At 44.6% G+C, this 25,073-nt stretch overlaps 2 protein-coding genes across 2 annotated transcripts; one reads left to right on the top strand and one right to left on the bottom strand.

Moving 5' to 3' along the window:
- Positions 1-1,746: 1,746 nt before the first annotated feature.
- Positions 1,747-21,127, bottom strand: PEF1 (penta-EF-hand domain containing 1). Its single transcript, XM_073665722.1, has 5 exons — positions 20,933-21,127; positions 12,172-12,469; positions 11,477-11,632; positions 3,244-3,387; positions 1,747-2,997 (listed from the first exon to the last, which is right to left on the bottom strand). The coding sequence occupies exons 1-5, from the start codon at positions 20,954-20,956 to the stop codon at positions 2,768-2,770; spliced, it is 852 nt and encodes a 283-aa protein (XP_073521823.1). The 5' UTR covers positions 20,957-21,127; the 3' UTR covers positions 1,747-2,767.
- A 129-nt stretch (positions 21,128-21,256) lies between these two features.
- Positions 21,257-24,707, top strand: IMP3 (IMP U3 small nucleolar ribonucleoprotein 3). The gene has a single exon (XM_073665723.1). The coding sequence runs from the start codon at positions 21,355-21,357 to the stop codon at positions 21,901-21,903; it is 549 nt and encodes a 182-aa protein (XP_073521824.1). The 5' UTR covers positions 21,257-21,354; the 3' UTR covers positions 21,904-24,707.
- The last annotated feature ends 366 nt before the right edge of the window (positions 24,708-25,073 follow it).

Here is a 25,073-nt window from a genome sequence, read left to right as displayed (position 1 = left end):
ATTCGGAGGCTGTTGCGGAACACGCGATGATTCCTTTCTTGATGGTCCAGAGGTGTTTGATACCTTTCTCCTGCGGCTGCCATTGCGATTGCTCGAGCGGCTGTCCGTGTGAGAGGAGTCCATCTGCCTCTTCCGTTGCTGAGGTGTGTGTGGGGGGGGGGGGGTTAGCTGCTCTTGACTATCCTGGTCAGCCATTTTGCAGAAGCGTGAGCCACGCTCCCAGGATAACCCACTTCATAATATAGGGCCATCCAGAACCTCCTCCGGTTCAAGGCCCCCCCCCCCCCTTCCCAGGCCGAGGCTCCAAACAAAAAAAAAAAACGGCACGAGAGCGCTTTACAGGGTGCCGCCATTTTGGATCGGGCACCGCCCCCTGATGTCACCCGGCACGCCACTCTCAGCGTGCCCCGCGCTGTGACGTCATGCGCGTCATACCTAGAAGATGCCGCTCCGGAACGCGGCCGACAGGGGGAGGGCGGTGCAGCGGTCTACAGGAAGCCGGTGCCTGCCTCACCGCGTGCGCCCGCTCGGATGCAGGACCCAAGGGAGCTGCGGGCGGCACTTCTGGAGGCTGGAACCCGGTGCACAGGCCAGTGCCCGTTCTTCCACACCGGAACAGACCCAAGTAAGTTTTCTTCTTTTCCAGACAGGTTCCCATCAAGGACAGGAAACCAACTGAAGCGAGGGAGAGCTACCGCCCTTTTATTTCAGACAGTTTCCTGTCCTTGATGGGGCAGATCCCTCTCTCAAGGTGTGCTGTCATGGGTGAGGGGAAAATATCAATGAAGCGTCAACTTTACATTTTCCATAAATTTCACCTGAAAGCCAAATATCCCTAACTTTTTGAGAGTAGTGTATTGCTCACCATTTCACCGTACTTGGGAATTTTTTTCCTGATATTCAGTACATGATATGGTAAAATGAATGGTGTAAATCAAAAGTACATCTAGTCCACGAAAAAAAACAAGCCCTCATACAGCTATGTCGACGAAAAATTAAAATGTTATGCCTTTTGGACGAAGAGGAGGGAAAAACTAAAGAACAAAAATGAAAAATTGCCTGGTCCTGAAGGAGTTAATGGATATAGAATGACAAATCCATGTAATACAGTGGAAGCCTTGATCACTGTAAATAGTGAACCAATCCCATATTAAAGAAGGGTCATAAAAGAAGTAGGTTTAAAGTGTTGGTGTCCCAGTGCGTATAGTGCATCTCCTTAAAGGGAATCTGTCACCATGTTTTTGTTACCCAAGAGCAGAATGATGGAGAGGCAGAGACCTTGATTCCAACAATGTGCCACTTACTGCGCTGCTTGCTGCAGTTTCCATAAAAACAATTACCAGCAAGAGATTATCAGTAGAGGACTAGTAAACCGGCTTTACATGTAGTTCAACCTTGCCCACACCACTGATTTGCAGCTTTCTGTGCACACTGTGCAAAAGCACAAAGCTGACAATCAGTGGTGTGGATGGGGTTATACAGAGCTCAGCATTCAGAGAACTGCTAGATCTGCAGCAGAGAAAACAGTTTTCAATCAAAACTGCAGCACCTAGTAAGGTAAGTGATACATCACTGGAATCCCTTTAATAGACTACTAGTATTAAAGATCTGTAATTCTGATACTTACGATATGTAACTTTTTTTAAATAATGTGTGAAACTACTTATGCACAATCCTGCAGTCTGTGCTTCTGTCCCAAAAGTTAACCATACGACTTTCATTGCATTTAAAATGACAAAACAACTCTTTTAACCCATATATACATATATGTTTATTTTAGCACTTCATTATTGGCCTGATAACTTCAGGGATTTTACAAAGCTTTGGCAGATACAAAATATGGCAAATGTTTGTAAAGTATTAAAAAAGAAAACAAAAAAAAAAATAGAACAAAACCGTGATCCAAGTCTCCATAGCATAAAAACTTAGCCTCCAATGTACTAAGCATATTATGTAAAAACAGTGCAGAAAAGTGGAATAAATGGATGATAGGAGTAAGAGGATATAGAAAATGTTAGAATAATTGCATTTTCTACATTGCCATTCTGTATTTTACAATAATTTCTCTACGAATTGCAGGGACTCTCTCCATTGCCCTGAGCAGCTTAAAAAGTGTATTGACCTGGTAGACTACTAATTTGTAAAAGGTACAAAGAACATGTAACATTATTGTGATGCTCGGAATGTAAACTGCCTGTTGTAATGGTTGGATTTACCGGTAAGAATAAGAAGAACTGAAGTACACTGCCATATTACCATGGTTTGGCCATTCACCTTCTAGTGGCTGTTACATGACATACTACAGCATACACGGCATGTCCGTAAACAGCACATTATCGAGCTAACTATCGCTATATTTCTTAAATATAAAGTTTAGATAACAAATCAAGGATTAAATGAATTAATCAGCATCAAAAATGGATACCAACGTCAATAAAAAGGAGAAAAACTGAAAAAAAATGCAATAAGTAACGACGTTGCACGGCTTGTCTGTCCAGGCTGAATTATTAAACTCTATCTCCCTCTAGTGGGCAAAATTTGAGAAGGCTTCAAAAAGAGTCAGGAAATAGACAAGCATTACCCCTTAAAAGTATTGGTTATACAGTTCTGTATACATGAAATGGTGCATTAATACAGGCAAAGACAAAATGTAAAAAAAAAGAGAATTCTGGCATTATCCCCCCCCAAAAAACGTACCATAATCTGCATATAGGTATTGCACAGCTTTAGTGTATAGGAACAAAAGGGGTGAAAACGGACAATGGCTTTACAATAGACGTCCTACAGCCATGGTAAGAAAATCATCATAGCTGAGCCGCACACTGCCGGCCCTCTGTGTATCCTTGTCACGAAATGCTTCAGTCATGCTCTGCAGCTGGGTGCAAATCTGGATAAAGCGGTCGAGCTGTAAGCCGGGGGTGGCAGACCTGATGGAATATCGGGACATAAGCTGGAGGATAAATTGTGGACTGAGGTTATATCCCATCTGAGAGAGTGCTGTGGAAACAAAAGGAACCAAGATGAGACGCTGCAATGGGAACAGTAAGAAAGTTGCCAATTTCCAGCAGTTTACCCAGAGATAACAATGGCGATGCCCAGTGAAGGTTAGGGCACAGACAATGAGCCGCATCCTTTATAATGCAGACATGTGCTTGCTCAGCAGGTCCCGGTGTACCAATGTCATTACTCTGGAGGCTTGCCGAATCGGTATACAGGGAAGTACTAGTGCCGTGCACGCTTTACCTTGATGCAGCTCTCCCTGGTTGATGCTGCCAGATCTATCACGATCAAATTGCTGGAACATGTTCTTCCACTGCTGAAGATATGTCCACAGAGCCGAAAACCCAAACAGATCAATCCGGCCTGAATGACTCCTATCAAACATGTCTGCAAAGAAAAAGCACCTGTCAGTATGCTGAAATAAGTGAAGGCAAAATGGCAGGAGATATCTGTATTACCGGAACTTCATGAAAAAGTCGGTGTTGTGTGGGCCTGCATAGTCACGACTGAATACCCTCATAATCACTTGACATTCTTTACATTTTGGACAGATTGATTTTTTTAAGTTTAAAAAATTCTCTGGGAGCGGCCATACTGTCAGCGCACACTGCCTTCCTGTATTGTCTGTGTAGACAGGGCTAAAGGGTGTCATTTCTGCAATGTGTGTACTTAGGTTAATGCAGTCACCAGGAGACCAGGATGAGTAAGGAAATTTGTTTATACCATCAAATGGGGTGTTGCATGCCCAAAACAAACAAAAAAACAAGCTGGTTGTCCTTGTAATGAGTCCAAACAGCCTTGTTAAGTTTTCTTTTTAAGCTCCTCTTCAGCCCCCATTCTTGAGGGTTGTTATGGTTTGCATCCTGAACTTCCTCCAGGCTTTTTTTTCTGTATATCTAGACTACATTTCCCAAGAGGTATCTGTCCCACAGCTCACACACTCCCACCCTAAGCTCCTGCCCAGTCCATCTACAAAGCACCATCCTTAGACTCTTATACAGTCTCTAGACGGATAAAGTGCTGCACAGTTTCTCCTTCTTAACATTCCTCCCATTTCACCTAGAATGTAATGTCTTGACACTCTCCTGTAGTCAGTAACGATACAGGTGCTGATAAGACGCCACACAGGCTCAGTGTACTACTGTAGCCAGGAGGGCAATGAGACATATAATTTGGTCATCTATTGTAATCTAACACTCCGGATAGCCCAGCACCTTCCTCGCAGGATAGCGTTACAAGATTAAAAGATTACATGTTCTGTGTGGAGCCTACAATGTGTCATCCCTGCTCTCTTTAATTGTGCACATCTCTAGTCACTCACAGACTGCTGATCATTCTTCAGCTCACTGCAGAGCTACTGGCTGAGCAGTTTAAAGCACAGACAGGAAATCTCTCTACTCTATGCTGTGAATGGACTGTGGCAGGCAGTAGGGTGTGGAGGTCACATCACCACATGTGACAGCTCAGGAACTCAGCAGAATTTTACCAGCAAGTAAATGACATTTCTTCATTTCTGATAGCAGCTACAATTCTTTAATGAATGACCTGTGTGCCCAGAAAATCCCTGTAATTGTGGTCATTAAGTAACATGACTCTACAGTGCTGCAGAACATGTTCTGCAAAGTTGTCCAGGTCTCCATGGAATGGGTGCATGGTTATCTAATGACAACTTTCCTCCCAAAGGTACAGCATTGAAAAGAAGTATATAAAAGGTAATTCTGGACTGGGAGATCACGGCATACCCATCACCTTCCCACAAGCCTCCACTGCAGTATATAATTTTAAACGTGAGATCTCATAGGCTATCACGAGATCTTGCGCTAAATGAGCACCATCTACAGCTACAGCAAACACAACAGCTGATGATTGCGAACAGTAAAACGTCAGTGACTGATTGGACTAAGAATTTGTATTCATTTTTAGTACAGTATATGGAAGTGCTAATTTAATACATATATTTTTTCATTAGGTGATGTCACTTATTTTCCAGATGGTCTCGTGATTGTGATTTTAGTGCTGACAGTGATAGGATAAATGGAGCTCATTCCTCATCAGCACTACGATTAGCACTAATCATGATGCTGCAGGGGTGAAACATTTGGCTAGGTTTTATAGAGGCTTCCAATGCCATCAACCACTCCTCATTGTGCAGGCATGCTATACTTGGAGAGCATCCAGACTATATCCTACGGGTGATGAACATGTACACCATTCTGCATTCCAAAACAGCAAACAATATGTACAGACATGAGGCCCTGTTTCCAGTGATAGATCACTTACGCTCTGCTGGAGTTTTCATACAATCTGCTGCAGCTCTGTTCTCTCAAAGTTGAGCTCTGCATAACCCTATTCATACCATTGATAGACAGCCTTCTGCATATATTGTGCATAGGCAGAAAACTGCCAATCAGTGCTCATAAATGATGAGGTCTCCATATTAGGAGATCATCATGAAGCGGTCTAGCAGAGCTGAAGCGAATAGCATTCTGTTTTAGCAAAACTACAGCAAGCACCGCTGGAATCAGGCTCTCTAACTCGTCTTTATGATGCGGTTAAGAAGTTAATATCATAATAAAGTGATTGAAAATTAATATTTTAAGATTTATGCAGTTACTGAAAAAGGAAACAAGTAAAAGATAAAAGTTAAATCTCAGGGTGTGTATGCCAAGACCTCCTACTGAGAAAAAAGCTGCAGAGAACAGAGTGGTAGTGCTAAAGGGAAGGACTCACCAAGCACACCCTTTATACTGTGGACCATATTGATGGCAGTAGCTAAAGTGTCAGCCAGAGGGAGGGGGTCTTGTGATCGACACACAGGTGTTTAGTGACAGGTACAGTACAGGTTTGTTATATTTGGTTACACTCTACATCAGAGGTCCCCAACCTTTCCTGAACTTGAGAGCCACATCAAGCTAAGACAGAGTTAGGAGCCACATCAAGGTCAGTGAGGGTCCTGAGTAGTGTTCAGCATTCCGATACTGAAATATCGGGTATCGGTCGATATTCGCGGTATCAGAATTCCGATACTTTTACAATATCGAATACCGGAATCGGAAGTTCCCATAATGCCTGCGCTCTGCACTGTCTCTGAAGGATGACAAGCTGGATGGCAGCGCTCAGCTGCGATCCAGCCTGTCATCAGAATGCCATCCCAGCGTGAGAGAATTCTCCTGATTGTTCAAAAGCCGGCGGGCGGTAAAAAGTCGCCGGCTTTTAAACAATCACACAGCCCCATACTGCTTCCCCGCAGCCTCCCACCTCGATCCTCCGCTCCCCCCATCCTGATCGTAAGTTAGGACCGGGCGGGGAGCGCAGCACCAAGGAGCGAAGGACCCGGGCAGGGAAGCCGGCAGTGAAAAGACTTCACTGCCGGCTTTCCCGTTCTGTGCTGCGCTTTCCCGCCGGTTATTTCAAATGAACAGCTGAGGTATCAGGTGATGCCGATCAGCTGTTCATTTGAAGTAGCCGCGGTGCCCTCAGAGGGTTCATGTGAGTTCATGCTTGACTGCATTGCATGAACTCACATGAACTTTCCCACGGCCGCACAGGTCAGCCTCAGCTCCCAGACCATCAGACCGGTCATGATTGGTGTGTGTGGGTGTCTGTGCGGTGTGTGTGCGCGATGTCTGTGCGTGTGTGCAGGCAGACATAGGCCGATGTGACACTACTACTCCCATCGGCCTATGTCTGTCCCCCGTCCACTCGTGCCAGCAGGATCAGCTTGATGGGAGCAGTAGTTCCCATCAGCCTGATCCTGCTATTTAAATTGCCCTTTAAACTGGCCCATATGTTATTTTGTCCCCCATAGTTTTCTATTTTCGCCCCTATACAGGTTTTATTTAAGCCCCCATATTTTTTTTGGGGTTGTTGGTCCCCAATAAATTTTAAATACATTTCATTGGTGGCCAGTGGTTACCTAAAATAAATTAGTTTATACATTACCTGTCCCCTCCGATCGCCACCTAAAATAAAGTAAAAAATAAAAAACTACACCTATACTCACCTAGACACCTAAATCCCCGAAGCCATCGATCTCCTGTAATAAAATATAAAATAATAAACCACAACCTTATCCTTACCCCTCCGTAGTAGTCCACGAGTGTCCCACGATGATCTCCAGTTTAGAGCAGCCACATAGAATGTGACCGCTCTGAACCGCTGCCGCCGCTAGAATAACGGAGCCGTAAAGCAGCCCCGTCATTGCATAAGCGGGTTCGCAGGAGTTCAGGCAGCGCTGCTCCGGTTAGCTCCTTTACGGCCCTGCTGTATCGTGAGAAATTCCCACGGTACAGCAGTGCCGTAAAGGAGGTCTCCGGAGCTGCGCTGCCTGAATGCACTCCGGTGACCTCAGTCAGGGGCTCACGCTGCCAGGAGTGGACGTGTTCCCGGCAGCGTGAGCTTACAGCAGCCATGCACAGCTGTCACCATCTCCAGATGTGACAGCTGTGCATGGGAAATCAGCGCAGGAACGTGGACAGGTAACTATTTTTTTTTTAGTAAACTAAGAATTAAATAAAATGGTGTGTTTTATTTCAAATAAATTATTTTTTTCTGGGTGTAGTGTGTGTTTTTTATTTTTAACACTTTGTAGGTTAGTAATGGGGGTGTCTTATAGACGCCCATCATTACTAACCTGGGCTTCATGGCAGCTGGCGCTGACATGAACCCCACCACTATTACCCCCTGCCACCGCACCAGGGCAGCGTGAAAGAGCGAGGCTAAGTGCCAGAATTGGCGCATCCTATGGATGCGCCATTTCTGGGGCGGTTGACGGCTGGTGTTTCTAGCCTGGGAGGGAGCCAATATTCATGGCACCCTTCCTGGGCTATTAATATCAGCCCCCAGCTGTCTGCTTAGCCTTTGCTAGCTATTAAAATAGGGGGGGACCCCACGTCATTTTTTGGGGGGGTCTCCCATTTTAATAGCTAGTAAAGGCTAGGTATTCAGCTGGGGGCTCATATTAGTAGCCTGGGAAGCTCCGTGGGTATTACCCCCTTCCCAGGCTTCAAACATCTGCCCCAGCCATCTGCTTAACCTCCGCTAGAGACTAAAATTATGGGGGATCCCACGCCAATTTTATTTTTAATAAATCCTTTATTTTAACACTAAATGACACTTGAGGGGTTAATAAAGATGCAGTCCCTAAATTATTATTTATTTTTTAATTATTTTTTCCCAAAAATTTTGACGTGGGCTTCGCCATATTTTTGTATGCCAGCCAGGTACAGAATCCAGGAACGGGCTTCCCCCAACTCCCAGCTGCCTATTTGTACCTGGCCGGACACAACAATATAGGGAAGCCCTTTTTTTTTTTTTAATTATTTAATGAAATAATGAAAAAAAAATTGACGTGGGGCTTCGCACTATATTTGTGTCCAGCCAGGTACAGCAGGCAGGAACGGGCTGCCCCCAACCACCAGCTGCCTATTTGTACCTGGCCGGACACAACAATATAGGGAAGGCCTTTTTTTCTTAATTATTTCATGAAATAATTAAAAAAAAAAAAATTGACGTGGGGCTTCGCCCTGTTTTTGTGTCCAGCCAGGTACAACTAGGCAGCTGGGGGCTGGAATCCGCAGCGCTGGGAGGCCCAAGCTTTCTGGGCCCCACCCGCTGCAAATTGCAGTCCGCAGCCACCCCGGAAAATGGCACGTTCATAGAAGCGCCATCTTCTGGCGCTGTACCCAACTCATCCAGGGCCCTGGTGCGGTGGCTCACTGGGTAATAAAGGGGTTAGGGCCAGCTTGGCATTATCAGCTGGCCCTAAGCCCGAAATTCATGGGGTCACGCCAATATTAGACATGACCGCCATGAATTTCTAGTAAAGTATTTAAAAAAACACAACACCCAGAATAAAGTCATTTAATTGAAATAAACACACAATTCTTTATTGTTCTAAATTAAACTATACTTACCATCACGCCCATTCCAGCTGAAGCCAACGATCTCCAGCAATAAAAGAAAAATAATAAACCAACCTCATCCTTACCTTTCCATGGTTCCCAGGACAGCTCCAGCTCTGCTACATCGAGATGACAGGCTGGACCTGCAGAACACTGCCATTCAGCCTGTCATCCCGCAGACACTGAGAAGCGCAGGCATGCTTGCGCTCCTCGGCGTCTCTCTGTGACGGCATCCAGATGAGCCGAGTTCATGTCCAATGAACTCTGCTCACCTCATGCACGTCACTGACAGCGTGGGAAAATTCTCCTGCACTCAGCGCTTCAGCGTGAGAATTTTCCCACGCTGTCAGTGACGTGCATGAGGTGAGCTCATGTCCAATGAACTCAGCTGACCTCATGCACGTCACTGCCAGCATGGGAAAATTCTCCTGCACTCAGCGCTTCAGCGTGAGAATTCTCCCACGCTGTCAGTGACGTGCATGAGGTGAGCTCATGTCCAATGAACTTAGCTCACCTCATGCACGTCACTGACAGCGTGGGAAAATTCTCCTGCACTCAGCGCTTCAGCGTGAGAATTTTCCCTCGCTGTCAGTGACGTGCATGAGGTGAGCTCATGTCCAATGAACTCAGCTGACCTCATGCACGTCACTGACAGCGTGGGAAAATTCTCACGCTGAAGCGCTGAGTGCAGGAGAATTTTCCCACGCTGTCAGTGACGTGCATGAGGTGAGCCGAGTTCATTGGACATGAACTCAGCTCATCTGGATGCCGTCACAGAGAGACACTGAGGAGCGCAAGCATGCCTGCGCTTCTCAGTGTCTGCGGGATGACAGGCTGAATGGCAGCGTTCTGCTGCGGTCCAGCCTGTCATCTCGATGTAGCAGAGCTGAAGCTGTCGTGGGAACCATGGAAAGGTAAGGATGATGTTGCTTTATTATTTTTCTTTTATTGCAGGAGATCGTTGGCTTCAGCTGGAATGGGCGTGGTGGCAAGTATGGTTTAATTTAGAACAATAAAGAATTGTGTCTTTATTTCAATTAAAGGACTTTATTCTGGGTGTTTGTGGGTTTTTTTATCTTTGACTATGGGGTTAGTAATGGGGGTGTCTTATAGACGCCTCTCCATTACTAACCTGGGCTTGATGTCAGCTGGCATTATAAGCTGACATCAACCCCAGCCCTATTACCCCACTGCCACCGCTACAGGGCAGTGGGAAGAGCGAGGCTAAGTGCCAGAATTGGCGCATCCTATGGATGCGCCATTTCTGGGGCTGCTGACGGCTGGTGTTTCTAGCCTGGGAGGGGACCAATATTCATGGCCCCAACCTAGGCTATTAATATCAGCCCCCAGCTGTCTGCCTAGCCTTTGCTAGCTATTAAATTAGGGGGGACCCCACGTCATTTTTTTTTTGGGGGGGTCCCCCATTTTAATAGCTAGTAAAGGCTAGGTATTCAGCTGGGGGCTGATATTAGTAGCCTGGGAAGCTCCGTGGGTATTACCCCCTTCCCAGGCTTCAAACATCTGCCCCAGCCGTCTGCTTAACCTCCGCTAGAGCCTAAAATTACGGGGAACTTGACGCCAATTTTTTTTTAAATAAATCCTTTATTTTAACACTAAATGACAAGTACAGTAATCAACACTGTCACTGTACTACATATATATGTGACTGACATGTTTCTATCTATCTAATCTATGTGTGAAGCTCTATTCTTTCTGTTGTAAATTGTCGGGTACCGGTGTATGCCGCTGATGAATTGCCGGCTTTTCGCGTAATACATTCTACATTATTCTTAGTTGTTTTCCTTCATGTAGAATTAACGTACAAGGAAAGAAAGGGTTTATTTTCATTCCGATATTTGTGTCCCATTGACTTGCATTGGTTTCCGGTATCGGAATCGGCGATATCCGATACTTTTTGGGTATCGGTCCGATCCAATCCGATACGATATTTCCTGATATCGGAAGGTATCGCTCAACACTAGTCGTGAGTCCCACCCAGCTCCCACCTCCCTCTCAGTATTGACACACAGAGGCCCCATTATTGGTATAATGACAGCCAAAGCTTTTCCACAAAAATCACACTGAGACAGTATTCCAACATCCAGGGGTTCCCACAATATCTCCATTGTGTATTCTCCCAACACACTGTCGTATCCCGCTTAAAGCACCTCCTCTGACTGGTAGTATCATCCTATCTCCAGCTTATCATACTTACATTATCTCTCCACCTTCATGGCCAGTACATGTGCATCAATCCTGTGCAGGGCTACTCGCAAAAGTCACCATCTGAGGTTGTGCTCTTCTAGTTCTTTGCTAGACCTGTTGTTAATGCACCAAGCTGGCAGAGAGCCGCGAGCCACAGATCATAAGCCTAGGAGCCACATGTTGTTCCCGACCCACAGGTTGGGGACCCTTTCTCTATATGAAGACTAAACTCAGGATATGTATATAGAAGGTGGTATAAGTATATACTTATATACAGTGCTACTACTGTTCATGAGAAACAGCGGCAAATGGACTTATGGCTATACACAAGCATTGTCATCAATATTTCATGCTATATCTGTACTTACTTAGCATCATTATACAGGTTTCATCATTAAATGCCGACCAGTTGGAATTGACCAGGGCTTGTTTAAGCTCTTTTAAGGTTATGTAACCACTTCTATCGGTGTCAACAGTATGGAACCAGTTATAAGCTTCTGCGTCTACTCCTGGGGGCAAATTACCTGTGGGGAAAAAAAAGGAATAGTCCGGTTATAGTAAATAAAGGTCACATTTTGCAGATTTAAAAGCGATAATATTACAATATTATTTCTGTAATAATTTCTCGGGGTTTACGCTTGCAGCCTTTGAATGGGGACCTTCACTATCCTGGTCATGTGATGGACAATAACATTCTGTTTCTCTCCATTCTTCACTGCTCCGGTCTTTGTTGATAGACTGTAGAGGTGCCACCACAACTGTAGCATGCGACCACTGCAGCCAATCAATGGGCTCGATAACATGAGAACAATAGTGATTGGCTGCAGTGGTCACGTGCACTATAGTGGTGACAAGACAAGGCAGAGTTAGAGAGGCATTGCTGGAGCCGCGGTGAGTGAGTAAAGAGAAGTTTGTTACTTTTAAACTTTGCAAGTCTTGTATCATTGTCAGATTGATTGATGAATTAGAGATAATAGTGCAAGAGTATCAAAATGGTGTAATAATAAATATCAGGGTGCTACAAGGTTGTTAAACGGTCAGCTGAAACATGTTTTAAACTCACCAGAAGGTCTTTGACCATATTGTCCTTGCTGAGGAGCACCATATGGATTGGATCCGGGTCCCCCATAAGGTCCACCCGGAGCGTGGCCACCATAAGACCCTCCTGGGCCCCCTGGGGCAGCACCACCTGGTATTTGCTGCCCATAACCACTATTAGAAGATGGAGGTCCATATGGTGCTCCAGGTGCTGGTCCGCCATATGTAGGCTGTCCAGGGTGACCGCCTCCTCCATATTGCTGGCTTGCATAATAGCTTCCTTGGGGTGCACCAGGGGTATGTCCCACAGAGCCATGGTATCCCTGAAACAAACGAGACAATACCATCATGAAACCAGTTTATGTTTTGTCAACAATAGGCTGCCAGGATAACAGTATGTTCCATATATACACACAAGCGCAAACTTGAAGAGCAACTTTCTACAAGTTCCTACCAGTTACATACACAGATAATAAGCTCATCTCTGCAAGGAAACGTTTACACTCCTTTTTCAAAAAGGTTTATACAAGCTATTCATCTAATTAAGAGGGGAAATCAGGCAAAAAGCTGTGACCGCTCATATTCAAGTACTGATGTACCGCTCATACATCAGTACGATAACACCTCCTGGCGGAGACATGCACATCCGGCATTATCAAACCTCTCCAATAGTAGGACACTATAGCAATTGTGTTCACAAATAGTATTACGTTACCATAATCTGGAATACAATTCTAATTAGATTTTATGAGAAAAATGATTACTTGGCAGCTAGACACTAATCAGCCATAACTACTGACAGCTGAAGTGAACAGCATTGATAATCATAACAATGGCATCCCTCAAGGAGCAGGGCACATGGTATAACAAGTGACAGTCAACCCTTGATGTGTTGGAATCAATGGGCAAGATAAGAAGTACATTTACACCAGCCGATTGTGCTGAGCTAAACAACCGCCGACCGGTAACTATTCACTGATCGATGGTCATTTAATAGCCCGTTTACAGATACGCACTGAAAAATCAGTAACAGATCATTCTGTGTGCATGGGAGGTCATTGTTCTCGACAGCGCATCAGGCTGTGTAAACAGGAGGATGTGTTGTCATGAATGATGATCTTATGTGCAGCACAAAGGATCATTTCACCTGACCAACGAGTGGTTTGCTCATTCAACGGGTGATCAGCACCCGTTTATGCCATAAGACTATCGTGCAATGAGTGTTAATATGCATAATTATCATGAACAAGTGATTGCAATGTAAAATTGACACTAAAGGGGTACTCCCAGCTCAATATTGGATGTGCGTCTTCTCTGGCTCCTTGACAATCATCTCAATAAGTGATTGGAGGAGCGCCGAAATCACGATGGAGCCACCACTAACAGGTAACTAACTGTCACTATATGAATGGTCGTAATCATAGATACCTAAGCTACTGCAATGCCCTGCACATGGGATAAGCGACATAGCGAATCAGAAGAACTATACTACAACCCCTGGCAAAAATGATGTCACCGGGCTCGGAGGATGTTCATTCAGTTGTTTAATGTTGTTGAAAAAAAGCAGATCACAGACATGGCACTAAACTAAAGTCATTTCAAATGGCAACTTTAGGGCTTTAAGAAACACTAAAAGAAATCAAGATTAAAAATGTGGTACTCAGTAAGGGTAATTTTTTTTCAGACCAAGCAGAGGGAAAAAATTATGGAATCACTTAATTCTGAGGAAAAAATGATGGAATCACCCTGTAAATTTTCATTTCCAAAACTAACACCTGCATCAAATTAGATCTGCTCGTTATTCTGCAACTAAAAAGGAGTGATCACACCTTGGAGAGCTGTTGCACCAAGTGGACTGACATGAATCATGGCTCCAACACGAGAGATGTCAATTGAAACAAAGGAGAGGATTATCAAACTCTTAAAAGGTAAATCATCATGCAATGTTGCAAAAGATGTTGGTTGTTCACAATCAGCTGTGTCTAAAATCTGGACCAAATACAAACAACATGGGAAGGTTGTTAAAGGCAAACATAGTGGTAGACCAAGGAAGACATCAAAGCGTCAAGACCGGAAACTTAAAGCAATATGTCTCCAAAACAGGAAATGCACAACAAAACAAATGAGGAATGAATGGGAGGAAACTGGAGTCAATGTCTGTGACCGAACTGTAAGAAACCGCCTAAAGGAAATGGGATTTACATACAGAAAAGCTAAACATAAGCCATCATTAACACCTAAACAGAAAAAAACAAGGTTACAATGGGCTAAGGAAAAGCAATCGTGGACTGTGGATGACTGGATGAAAGTCATATTCAGTGATGAATCGTGAATCTGCATTGGGCAAGGTGATGATGCTGGAAGTTTTGTTTGGTGCCGTTCCAATGAGATTTATAAAGATGACTGCATGAAGAGAACATGCAAATTTCCACAGTCATTGATGATATGGGGCTGCATGTCAGGTAAAGGCACTGGAGAGATGGCTGTCATTACATCTTCAATAAATGCCCAAATTTACATTGATATTTTGGACAGTTTTCTTATCCCATCAACTGAAAGGATGTTTGGGGACGATGACATCATTTTTCAAGATGATAATGCATCCTGCCATAAAGCAAAAACCGTGAAAACATTCCTTGAAAGAAGACACATAAGGTCAATGTCATGGCCTGCAAATAGTCCGGATCTCAATCCAATTGAAAATCTGTGGTGGAAGTTGAAGAAGATGGCCCATGACAAGGCTCCAACCTGCAAAGCTGATCTGGCAACAGCAATCAGAGAAAGTTGGAGCCAGATTGATGAAGAGCACTGTTTGTAACTCATGAAGTCCATGCCTCAGAGACTGCAAGCTGATATTAAAGCCAGAGGTGGTGCAACAAAATACTAGTGATGTATTGGAGTGTTCTTTTGTGTGTTTGTTTTTCATGATTCCATATTGTTTTCCTCAGAATTGAGTGATTCCATAATTTTTTCCCTCTGCTTGGTCTGAAAAAAAAATCACCCTTACCGAGTACCACATTTTTAATCTTGATTTCTTTTAGTGTTTCTTAAAGCCCTAAAGTTGCCATTTGAAATGACTTTAGTTTTGTGCCATGTCTGTGATCTGCTTTTTTTCAACAACATTAAACAACTGAATGAACATCCTCCGAGCCCGGTGATTCCATCATTTTTGCCAGGGGTTGTATATTGCTAATTGGAGGTATTTACTATTATTATACCTACTACATATTGGGATAGGATCTTGGCAATGGGAGTACCCCTTTTTTAAGTAGGGTCTACACTTATTTTTATTTACATAATTTTGTCCAACAGTGAAAAATAACCAAAAGTGTAAATATGCTTCAGTAATGGAATTGCGCAGGTGACTTCTGTGGCTCCTTCGTGATTTTGGTGCTCCTTCAGTTATTTAAGTGATTGTCAAGGAGCCAGAGAAGACACATATAATGTCATCTCAGCTCTATGTCACACAGCAGATCCAGAGAGCGATCCAGTAGTGTAGACAGAGTACGGCTTTACCCCAGTAACAGCAGAAGGGAGTGGGATTAGATCTGAATAAGGAAGATGTGAGCAGATATTTGCAACAGGGCTGTGGAGTCGGAGTCGTGGAGTCCGAGTCCATTTTGTTGGAGTCGGTATAAAATGGACCAACTCCAACTCCTAAAATATATAACAAATTGGGTACAGTAGTTCAATGCAGTTTGTGGGGAATATTTTTTCATAAGAATTTGGGAAAGTTATGAAATGTCCTATAAATGTCTGTCCTATTCCTGATCTAAGGGTCTAGACTTTTAGCTGAGATTAATCTGTGCTACAGTAAGTTTATCACTTAAAGAGGTTGTACAGTACTTTAGATTACCCCCCATGTATCCCGCCGGGGCCTCTAAGACTCTTTGTAATTACCTTACGTTGCTGATAATGCCTGTGAGAGGCGCTATCTGTGGCCGCTCACAGGCATCACGTGACCCTGCGCTGACGTCACGACAAGTGAGGCATGACTCAGCGCTGGGGTCCCCGCGGTGGCTGCTGGGTTGTGGGTCGGGATACCCCCCCCACACACACACACACCCAGCATCCACCACGAGCTTTCCCAAGGAATGGGGAGAGGCAGAGCGCACGGTGGATGGGGGGGTAACCCCGCCCACTGCATGGCATCCACCTGGAACGCAGAAGACAAAGACCCCCGGCTGCTGCGAGCACTTGTCGTGACATCAGCGGATGTCAGAGCCGGCAGCAGCCGGGGGTCACGTGATGCCTGTGAGCGGCCACCGATAGCCGCAAATTTTAATAATTTGAGAAGAAAAAGGTGGACAACCCCTTAAACCCTTCCTCTTCTCCTGCACATGGGAATCAGGGGAAAAAAACACACTGGCTTTACAAAAGGCATGGGGACTGATGATTTTATTATTTAGCACAAAAGTCATGACAAGGATGAGACTAGTTCAGGGACTAGATGACACTTTAGTATTGAATAAAAATGGAAAAAAAGTGATGAGTCCGTGGGGATCTAAATAGATTTTACTGTTAAAGGGAGCACATAGTGGAGGTGAGGGGGTACTCCACTGCTGCATTACTTCTTTCTTTAGTCTATCAGGGTGAGCTGTAAGGAGAAGGTGAAGGGAGGTAAAGCTGTCACTAAACAGAGAGTCCCCTGTCTCCACCGCCTAAGCTCCATTCTGACCTGTATGCTCACAGTAACAATCAGCTGTGATCCCATGCTGTGCCGTCCTGTCTGTATACTCTTTGCTTCCTCCCAGCCCAGGAGCTGCAGTATGATCAGACTATGTTCCAGCACGATCAGACTATGTTCCCGCACGGTCAGACACAGCCATTACACAGTACACAGCAGGGGCACATTTATAAGATTATCTCAGCACAGGAACATTTTATTTAAATACATTCAATTGTGAAAATTACTATTATTCCAAGATTAGGTTCAGATGCATATAGAGTGCTATACATGTGTCTAGTCTTACAGTTTAGGCATTCATGTGAACATCCTGCTAATGTGCAGGGGAAGCCAGGGGTCAAACACCAACCTATTGTAAGGATAGGACAGCAACAAATGTCCAGGATACTCCCTAGAAGAATGTAGCATACAAGACCTGTTCTCTGACTTGGTTTTAAAGACAATCCACGTCAATGGCCACCACAGAGCAGGAAGTCTGTTATAGTAGTTCTTCAGCAAAGGACATGCAGATCTGACTCCTTAAAATGTGCAATGTGATGTGCAATGTAATGATGAAAGATATGATGAAAATCAGGAAGTCGTAATCAAGAACGTTATTTACTTTCAGGTGAACCTCCAGTTAGATTATAAACCACTTATACAAGCACTGGTTGTGTAATAGTCTACAGAAAGCACACAGGGAGACCTCCAGAGATCCCTGATTTGGGGGATGCCATATAACTAGTTCTGGTGAGTGGGAGGTCATGCTCAGTTTTCTACTGAAGTTCTTATCTTGGATGACCTGTACCAATGTAGTAAAGAAATAAAAATAATTTCTAGATCTTAAACATGAAGCTCCACGTTCTAGCAGGTGCTGCTCTTGCTCCTATGAAATTGCTAGCACAAGAGAATACCATATATTGGTAGAATGAAAAACAAAAGAATCACTGAGAACTAGAATCACTCAGGGTGATTTATTTTTACCAAGCAGACCTGTCGTATATTGGCTTTGCCTTTGCTCCAGGGGCATTGCTGTCTCATAAACTGCTAGGATATACCATCACTTTATGATCTGTAGGGATCTGACCTCTAGGATCTCCACCTAACCTGAGAAAAGAGGTGACATAGTACTGGAGGTGTGGTGCTGAGTCACCTTCATTCTTTCTCATCTACAGGTCAGTATTAACCATATTAATGGTTGTTATAGGAAAAAAACAAGTATGTCAACACACCCACCCTTCTGCGCAGTATCTACAGCCTAGTGACATTAGATCAGACTACTCTACAGTGCCCAAGTTGAAAAGGTTTTACCAAGAACAAAATTAATTTTAATCAACATTTTAATGAATGGATCTTGGAATAATAATAACTTCCACAATTTGAGGTTTGTTTTTTTTTTCTCCTGGGCAGGGAAGGAGGCAAAAGAGTAGACATACAGGAGAGCATGGGATCACAGCTGATTTTTTCCTTAAGGCTAAACATTGCTTAAAAACAGGCAGTGAAATGTTTTGCCCCACAAAAAGAATAATTTGTGACCCCATGCTGAAATGTCTGTATACTCTTTTGCTTCCTCCTCTGCCCAGGAGCTGCAGTATGATCAGTCCATGTTCCTGTACGGTCAGACACAGCCATTACACAGTACACAGCAGGGGTACATCTAATTGTGGAACTTGTTATTATTCCACGATCTATTGATTAAAATGTGCTTTGTTCATAGGAACACCACTTTAAGTGTTACATTGCATGCGGACCATTCTAATTATTATTATTTATTATAATAGTGCCATTTATTCAATGGCGCTTTACATGTGAAAGGGGTATACATAGCAAACAACAAGTACAATAAATTTTGAACAATACAAGTCGCCGACTGGTACAGGAGGAGCGAGGACCCTGCCCGCGAGGGCTCACAATCTACAGGATCTAATGAATCATCTTCTTGTAACACAAAGATGACTTAAGTCTGCCAGAATGGGAATCGCTTTCGCTCACGGAAGAGTATAAGAGGCAAAAGACCCCTGGTATAATGTCCATATCACCATCTTAACCCTTTCATAAAATTTGGCTTTTGTCGCCATTTTCCGAGACCTGTAACATTTTCACTTTTCGGGATATGGGGCTGGTTGAGGGCTTATTTTTTGCACCCTGAGCAGACATTTTTACTCATACCATTTTACGGTAGATACAATGTTTTGATATCATTTTACTGCAATGTTATGGCAGACAAAAAAAACGTAATTCTGGAGTTTTGATTTTTCTATTTCTGTTATACCGATTACCAAAATGTACTTTATATTTTGATAGATCGGACAATTCTGAAAGCAGAGATACCAATTATGTATTTTTATTATTGTTTTATTATGGGGTAAAAGGGGGGTGAATTGAAGGGGGGGGTCCATAATTTTTAAAACCTTTTTTCTATTTTTTTGCTGTATTTAATAGTCCCCTTAGGAGACTTGCTATGCATAGCAGTGCATTAGTACTGCTATGTACAGAGAAAAACATGATATCCTATGAACGGCAGCCATGGGCTGGCTTTCACAGGAGGATCGTACTGACAGGCACTGGGGTCATTTGCAGACAACCCATCGGCGCCCCGCGATCATGTCATGGGTGATGTTGACGCATGGAAAGATGCGCCCCCCTGCCAGCACGTGTTAAATGCCACTGAGATTGACAGTGGGATGTAACAGCTGTGAGCGGGGCTCTGCTAAATCTGCGGCTGTCAGAGGCACATGACCGCTAATTCATAGGGAGAATGGGTTGATTATTGATAAAGATAAGCCAAGGAAATCAAACTGAGTTAGGGTTTTTGTTAACCTTCCTTAATTTGATTTCCTTGACTTATCTTAAGAAAGCTTCACTACATCCGCCCTATGCACAAATGTCCTGTTGTAATATCTGTTAAATGTTGTGCTCTTGTGTCAGTCATTCACTTGTAATCCCGCCTGAAGAAGGAGTCTCTGTGCTCTGAAAGCTGCAAATATAATTCTTCTGGTTAGCCAATAAAGGTATCATTCCGAGAATACTTTTGCCATTTGTGGGCATAAAAGTATTTACATGTAGATCTATAAACAAGTGATCAAAAGTGAACCTTTGATTTAGCACCTACTAGAGTTGGTGCAAATCTGGACCCAGATCATCGGCCAGGTCAGTAATCTGGGGTTGCTGTATAGGAGCCCTGAGAAAAAGTGCCAGCATGTGCAGCTCTTCTTTTGATTAGCCAACCTGACATGTTTCAGGTTGGCCGATCAAAAGAAGCGCGCAGATGCGAAGAGGTAGAATGATGTTCTCAAGACTCCCATCCGACGGACAGATTATGGACCTGGCCGATTGACTGTAGAGTTGGTGTGAATTGATTTGCAGGACCCAGTCAATCTGGCCATATTTAGGCTCACAAGCATCTGACACAGCCAGGCCCGCAGCATCTGACACAGCCAGGCCCGCAGCATCTGACACAGCCAGGCCCGCAGCATCTGACACAGCCAGGCCCGCAGCATCTGACACAGCCAGGCCCGCAGCATCTGACACAGCCAGGCCCGCAGCATCTGACACAGCCAGGCCCGCAGCATCTGACACAGCCAGGCCCGCAGCATCTGACACAGCCAGACCCGCAGCAGGTGACACAGCCAGACCCGCAGCAGGTGACACAGCCAGACCCGCAGCAGGTGACACAGCCAGACCCGCAGCAGGTGACACAGCCAGACCCGCAGCAGGTGACACAGCCAGACCCGCAGCAGGTGACACAGCCAGACCCGCAGCAGGTGACACAGCCAGACCCGCAGCAGGTGACACAGCCAGACCTGCAGCAGGTGGCACAGCCAGACCCGCAGCAGGTGGCACATTACTACACACTGTGAGCAGAAGCGGTACAGAGCCAGTAAGTGGAGGATGGCAGGCTGTCTCCAGGGCGCTGATATTTCACAGATCCCATTGTGGAAGGAGGTCTGGTCAGCAGTAATGGCCTCCATGTGTCTGCCACTCCCCAACACTCTCCCTATGCCTCCTATGTACTGGCCTCACCCCACCAGTCCCTGGACTCACACACCCGTGGCCAGCCCTTCTCATTCACTGATCTCTATCACACATACAGCCACCATGGATGGCAGCCCCTCCTTACCTGGCCGTACGGATAGCTCGTCATGATCCCCCTCCCGGTGTGCTGCCCCGATACACCCGAGTTCTGCTGTCAAAGTTCGGCCAGGAAGTGACAGAAGCGGCACGTCACGCCGAATAGTAACCGTCGTAACCGGCGCTAAAATTAGTTATTCTTTTGTCTCTCCTTCAGGCTCCATTTTCTTAGGGTCACATCCAAAGCATTAAGCAAAATCCGGTCTTCAAAAAAATGGCGCCTGAGTGGTGTTTACGTGTCTCTGATATGAGACGTTAATTCACTAACTTTGCGCTCTCTAGTGGCGAAATGCGGAACGTGACGCGCAAAGGATTGTGGACTGTACGGCGTAAGCGCTGATTGGTCGCCGCTCTGCTCACACGTGTAGTAGGCGCAGAATCCATTTCCTGAGCCCCACGCACACCGGCACCATGGTCCGCAAGCTGAAGTACCACGAGCAGAAGCTGCTGAAGAAGGTGGACTTCATTAACTGGGAGGTGGACAACAACGTGCACGAGGTGAAGGTGCTGAGGAAATACCACCTGGACCGGCGGGAGGACTACACCGCCTACAACAAGCTGAGCAGGGCTGTGCGGCAGCTGGCGCACAAGATCAAAGACCTGGACGAGAAGGACGCCTTCCGGGCGCAGAGCACGGCCAGGGTGCTGGAGAAGCTCTACCAGATGGGCCTGATCCCCACCAAGCAGAACCTGCAGCTGTGTGACAACGTGTCCGCCTCATCCTTCTGCAGGAGGCGCCTGCCCACCATCGTGGTGAAGCTGCGCATGGCCCAGAACCTGAAGACCGCCATCACGTTCATCGAGCAGGGGCACATCCGTGTGGGGGCTGAGGTGGTCACGGATCCCGCCTACCTGGTCACCAGGAATATGGAGGACTTCATCACGTGGGTGGACTCGTCCAAGATCAAGAAGCACGTGATGAACTACAACGAGGAGATGGACGATTTTCTGGCCGCGTAGGTCTTTCACATGGCGCGTCATGCCCTCTCCGTGGGTGACTGCCATGTTCTTTCATTGCGGACTTGTTTGGTTACATAGAGTTGTAATAAAGGGCTTATTTTCACAGTATATGGACACTTGTATCTATGGACAGGAGCCTTATAAGGTGGCAGTGGTGTAACTTAAAGATCGTGGGCCTCAATGCAAAAGCTCAACCTGGCTCCCCAGTATCACAGGACTAGAATTGGTTTTCTCATTTGGACGAAAGAGGACTATTGGGCCCCCTAGACTCCAGGGCCCTAGTGCAATTTCAGCTCCTGCACGGGGTATAGTTACGTCCCTGTATAGTGGCCAGTGACACCAGTGAATGATTGGATATCTCTGAAATATATGCCAATCATGGGGCCCCCACAGCAAGAGCCCCAGCCATAACCAGATGATGGATGACTTGGGACAGGACTACCTTGGTAGATAATAGCAGACGCCTATTATCATTAGATTGGGCTGTGGTTATTAGCAATGGACATTACACAGTAAACAGAGCGGTGGTGTTCCGGCTGTGTTCACTGTGGAGATCTCAGGTGTCTGACCCCACTGATTTGGTTTTGATCAATATAATGAACCTAAACCAATTTTTTTAATGGTGTTGTCCGGCCTTCGTCTTCAAGTCTGCAGTCACTCTGTTTGCAGGCTTGTGAATCCTCACATAGTGTGTCATCAGTGTGTGATCATGTGACTGCAGCTATGTGATTTGCATACTTCAGGCCACATTCCGACTAGACTGTATCCGGCCTCTCTATACACCTTCATTGAGCAAAGGCTGCGTACAGCTAGCCTGCTTGTGACCGCATTTATGCAAATCAAGGATTCACAAGTCTGCAGTCACATAGTGGCTGCACCACCCCTTTAGGTAAAAAAACAAACTGCATACTTATAGTATCTGCATTCAGCACTGAACCTCTAGACAGGTAATACATGCAAAGCTCGGCACCCAATATGAAAAGTATGTGATGTTTTCTTGTTACTGTGCAATCCAGAAAAAGCATATATGATGTATTGGTCCAAAATCTCATTCAGACCTTTGTCTGAAAAAAACCATCGCAGAGGTAGAGAGAATTTTTTTTTTTTTTTGAATTGCGCTCCCATATACTTGGCGAGTTTGTCCAAAATACGGAAGACACTAGTGTATCACCGGTGAGAGGTGCCTTTCTCTAGCAATAATTAGTTTCACTGTGATTAGATCATAAAGCCTGGGATTTGGGTTGAGTAACATTACTGCATTGTCTTTGTGAGGTGTAAACGTTTGAAGTGACCTGGGGGCACAAATGGTGATTAGATGGATAAATGCCCTTCTCATCCCTTTTTGTAACAGAAAAACTAAATTTGGAAATCCTGTGCCCTTTATAAATGAGGGTATGTGCACACGGCATCTTAATTCCACTGACTGAACTGCTGAGGTCGTCTTAGGTGAAACCACTTCTGGAAAAGCCGATGGTCTGTATCTGAAGCCGCTGCGCTGCTGGTTGTGCTGTCATGTATTTGTAGAGGCTCTGCCTCCAGCGTCTTTTCTTTCTTATTTCAACCATAAAAAATGCCCGAAGAACAAATGTTATTTTTTTTTTAACCTAATCGCAATTTTAAAACTCTGAATTGGTTATAAGACGGAACATGTCGTTTTTACGTTGCTCTGCATTATATTAATTTTTTTTTTGCAATTGTTTTGCCGGACTCCTTTAGGCATATTCCAGACAGAATCTGCCTAAAAAAAGATGACGTGTGCACATAGCGTACATCGCCATAGGATTGGTCATTAATATCAACTTGGTGGGTGTCTGACACTCGGAGCCCCCACTGATCAGCACCCTTAAAGGCTAGATATAGAGATAGAGCAGAGCTAAACATCACAGCTCCTCTGAATGCGTAGCTGCTAAGCATGGCACGTCAGCTCGTATTTCTGAGAAGAGGAGCTAACGTACAGTACTTGTCATTGGCTGATACACTTTACACAGAACTGTGCTATTCAGCTTTTATACGTATACATTCAGTTACCATTGGCGTTAGTAAAAGCAGATCACTGGTGCTGCCGGTGGCCAGATGACCCCTTTCAGAGGCAGAGCTAATACAGGACCAGAATGAAGTCTGTGCACCCCCTCCGCCATACGCTAACCTTATCCCTATTGGGTGATTTTTCTGTGTATTGCATTTGCTTCTTTTTCCAGGACCCAGAACTTTTATTTTTTCATTTGAGATAGTCATTTGAGGGCTTATTTTGTGAGTTGTAGCTTTGAATTCATATTACGGTACTATTCAATATGCAATTTGCCTCTTCAGAGAAAAAGAGGACTTGTACTCTATAGCGCCACCTATTGGAAGCAGCAGTCCTACAAGTCACAATCGACCCTTTAACGAGTCGTGCAATATGACTTAGGATATTACTATTCAATATACTGAAAACCAGGAAAAAGAATTCGAGCACTGTGAAATAATGGGGCGAGGGGGATTGTGTTAACAAGGTTCATTGTGCAGTAAAAATGACCTGACAACTTGATTCTCCAGGTCAGTATGATTACAAAAATGGTAAATTTGGATGGTGTGATTTTTTTTTTTTATTATTATTATTTATTTATTTTTTCCATAAGGAATAATCGGATATGTATTAGCCCAACATTTGTCACCGTTTTCCGATATCTGTAATGCTTGTTTTTTCATAAATGGGAGGTTTGTAGATACAATTGATCATACTTCATTTTTTTTTGTGAAATTGAGATAGGTTCATATGGGCATTAAAATAAAAATAAAATGTGCTAATTTTTCATCTAGAAAAACTCAGATCTATGGAATGTGATTTTTTTTTTTGTGCACTTATAGACTTGAATGGGCAAGTCGCATCTGACACGTGACAGAAGCAAATGCATTCTGCAATTTCTTTTTCTTAACATGCATAGTCCATAAAAAAGATCACTTCTCATTGGTCTGGGTGCTGTCCGGTCGTTCAGACAGTCTGCGGAGATGCATGTCTAAACCCAGCGATGTGTGATAAAGTTTGCTCTGTAACATTTATTTTTGTTAGCCATTAAAAGGTATCCAATCATTATCTTGTTTCTCACACTGTGAACAATCAGTGTGTAGGCCATATTCACATGTTCAGTATTTTATCTCAGTATATGTAAGCCAAAACCATGAGAGGAACA

Source organism: Phyllobates terribilis, unplaced genomic scaffold (genome assembly GCF_046119375.1).
Source record: "Phyllobates terribilis strain yellow unplaced genomic scaffold, ASM4611937v1 Scaffold_2__4_contigs__length_985480577, whole genome shotgun sequence".
Taxonomy (NCBI): domain Eukaryota; kingdom Metazoa; phylum Chordata; class Amphibia; order Anura; family Dendrobatidae; genus Phyllobates; species Phyllobates terribilis.
Note: the sequence above shows the minus strand (reverse complement) of the source record. Positions and strands in the feature narration are given on the sequence as shown.

Excerpts from the sequence above, each read along its gene's own strand:
- IMP3 (XM_073665723.1), top strand. The coding sequence starts at position 21,355 with ATGGTCCGCAAGCTGAAGTACCACGAGCAGAAGCTGCTGAAGAAGGTG.
- PEF1 (XM_073665722.1), bottom strand. The coding sequence starts at position 20,956 with ATGACGAGCTATCCGTACGGCCAG. Across the intron at positions 11,633-12,171 it reads ATATGGTCAAAGACCTTCTG|GTAATTTGCCCCCAGGAGTA; the intron begins GTGAGTTTAAAA and ends TTTTCCCCACAG. Across the intron at positions 3,388-11,476 it reads AACCTGTATAATGATGCTAA|ACATGTTTGATAGGAGTCAT; the intron begins GTAAGTACAGAT and ends TTTTCTTTGCAG.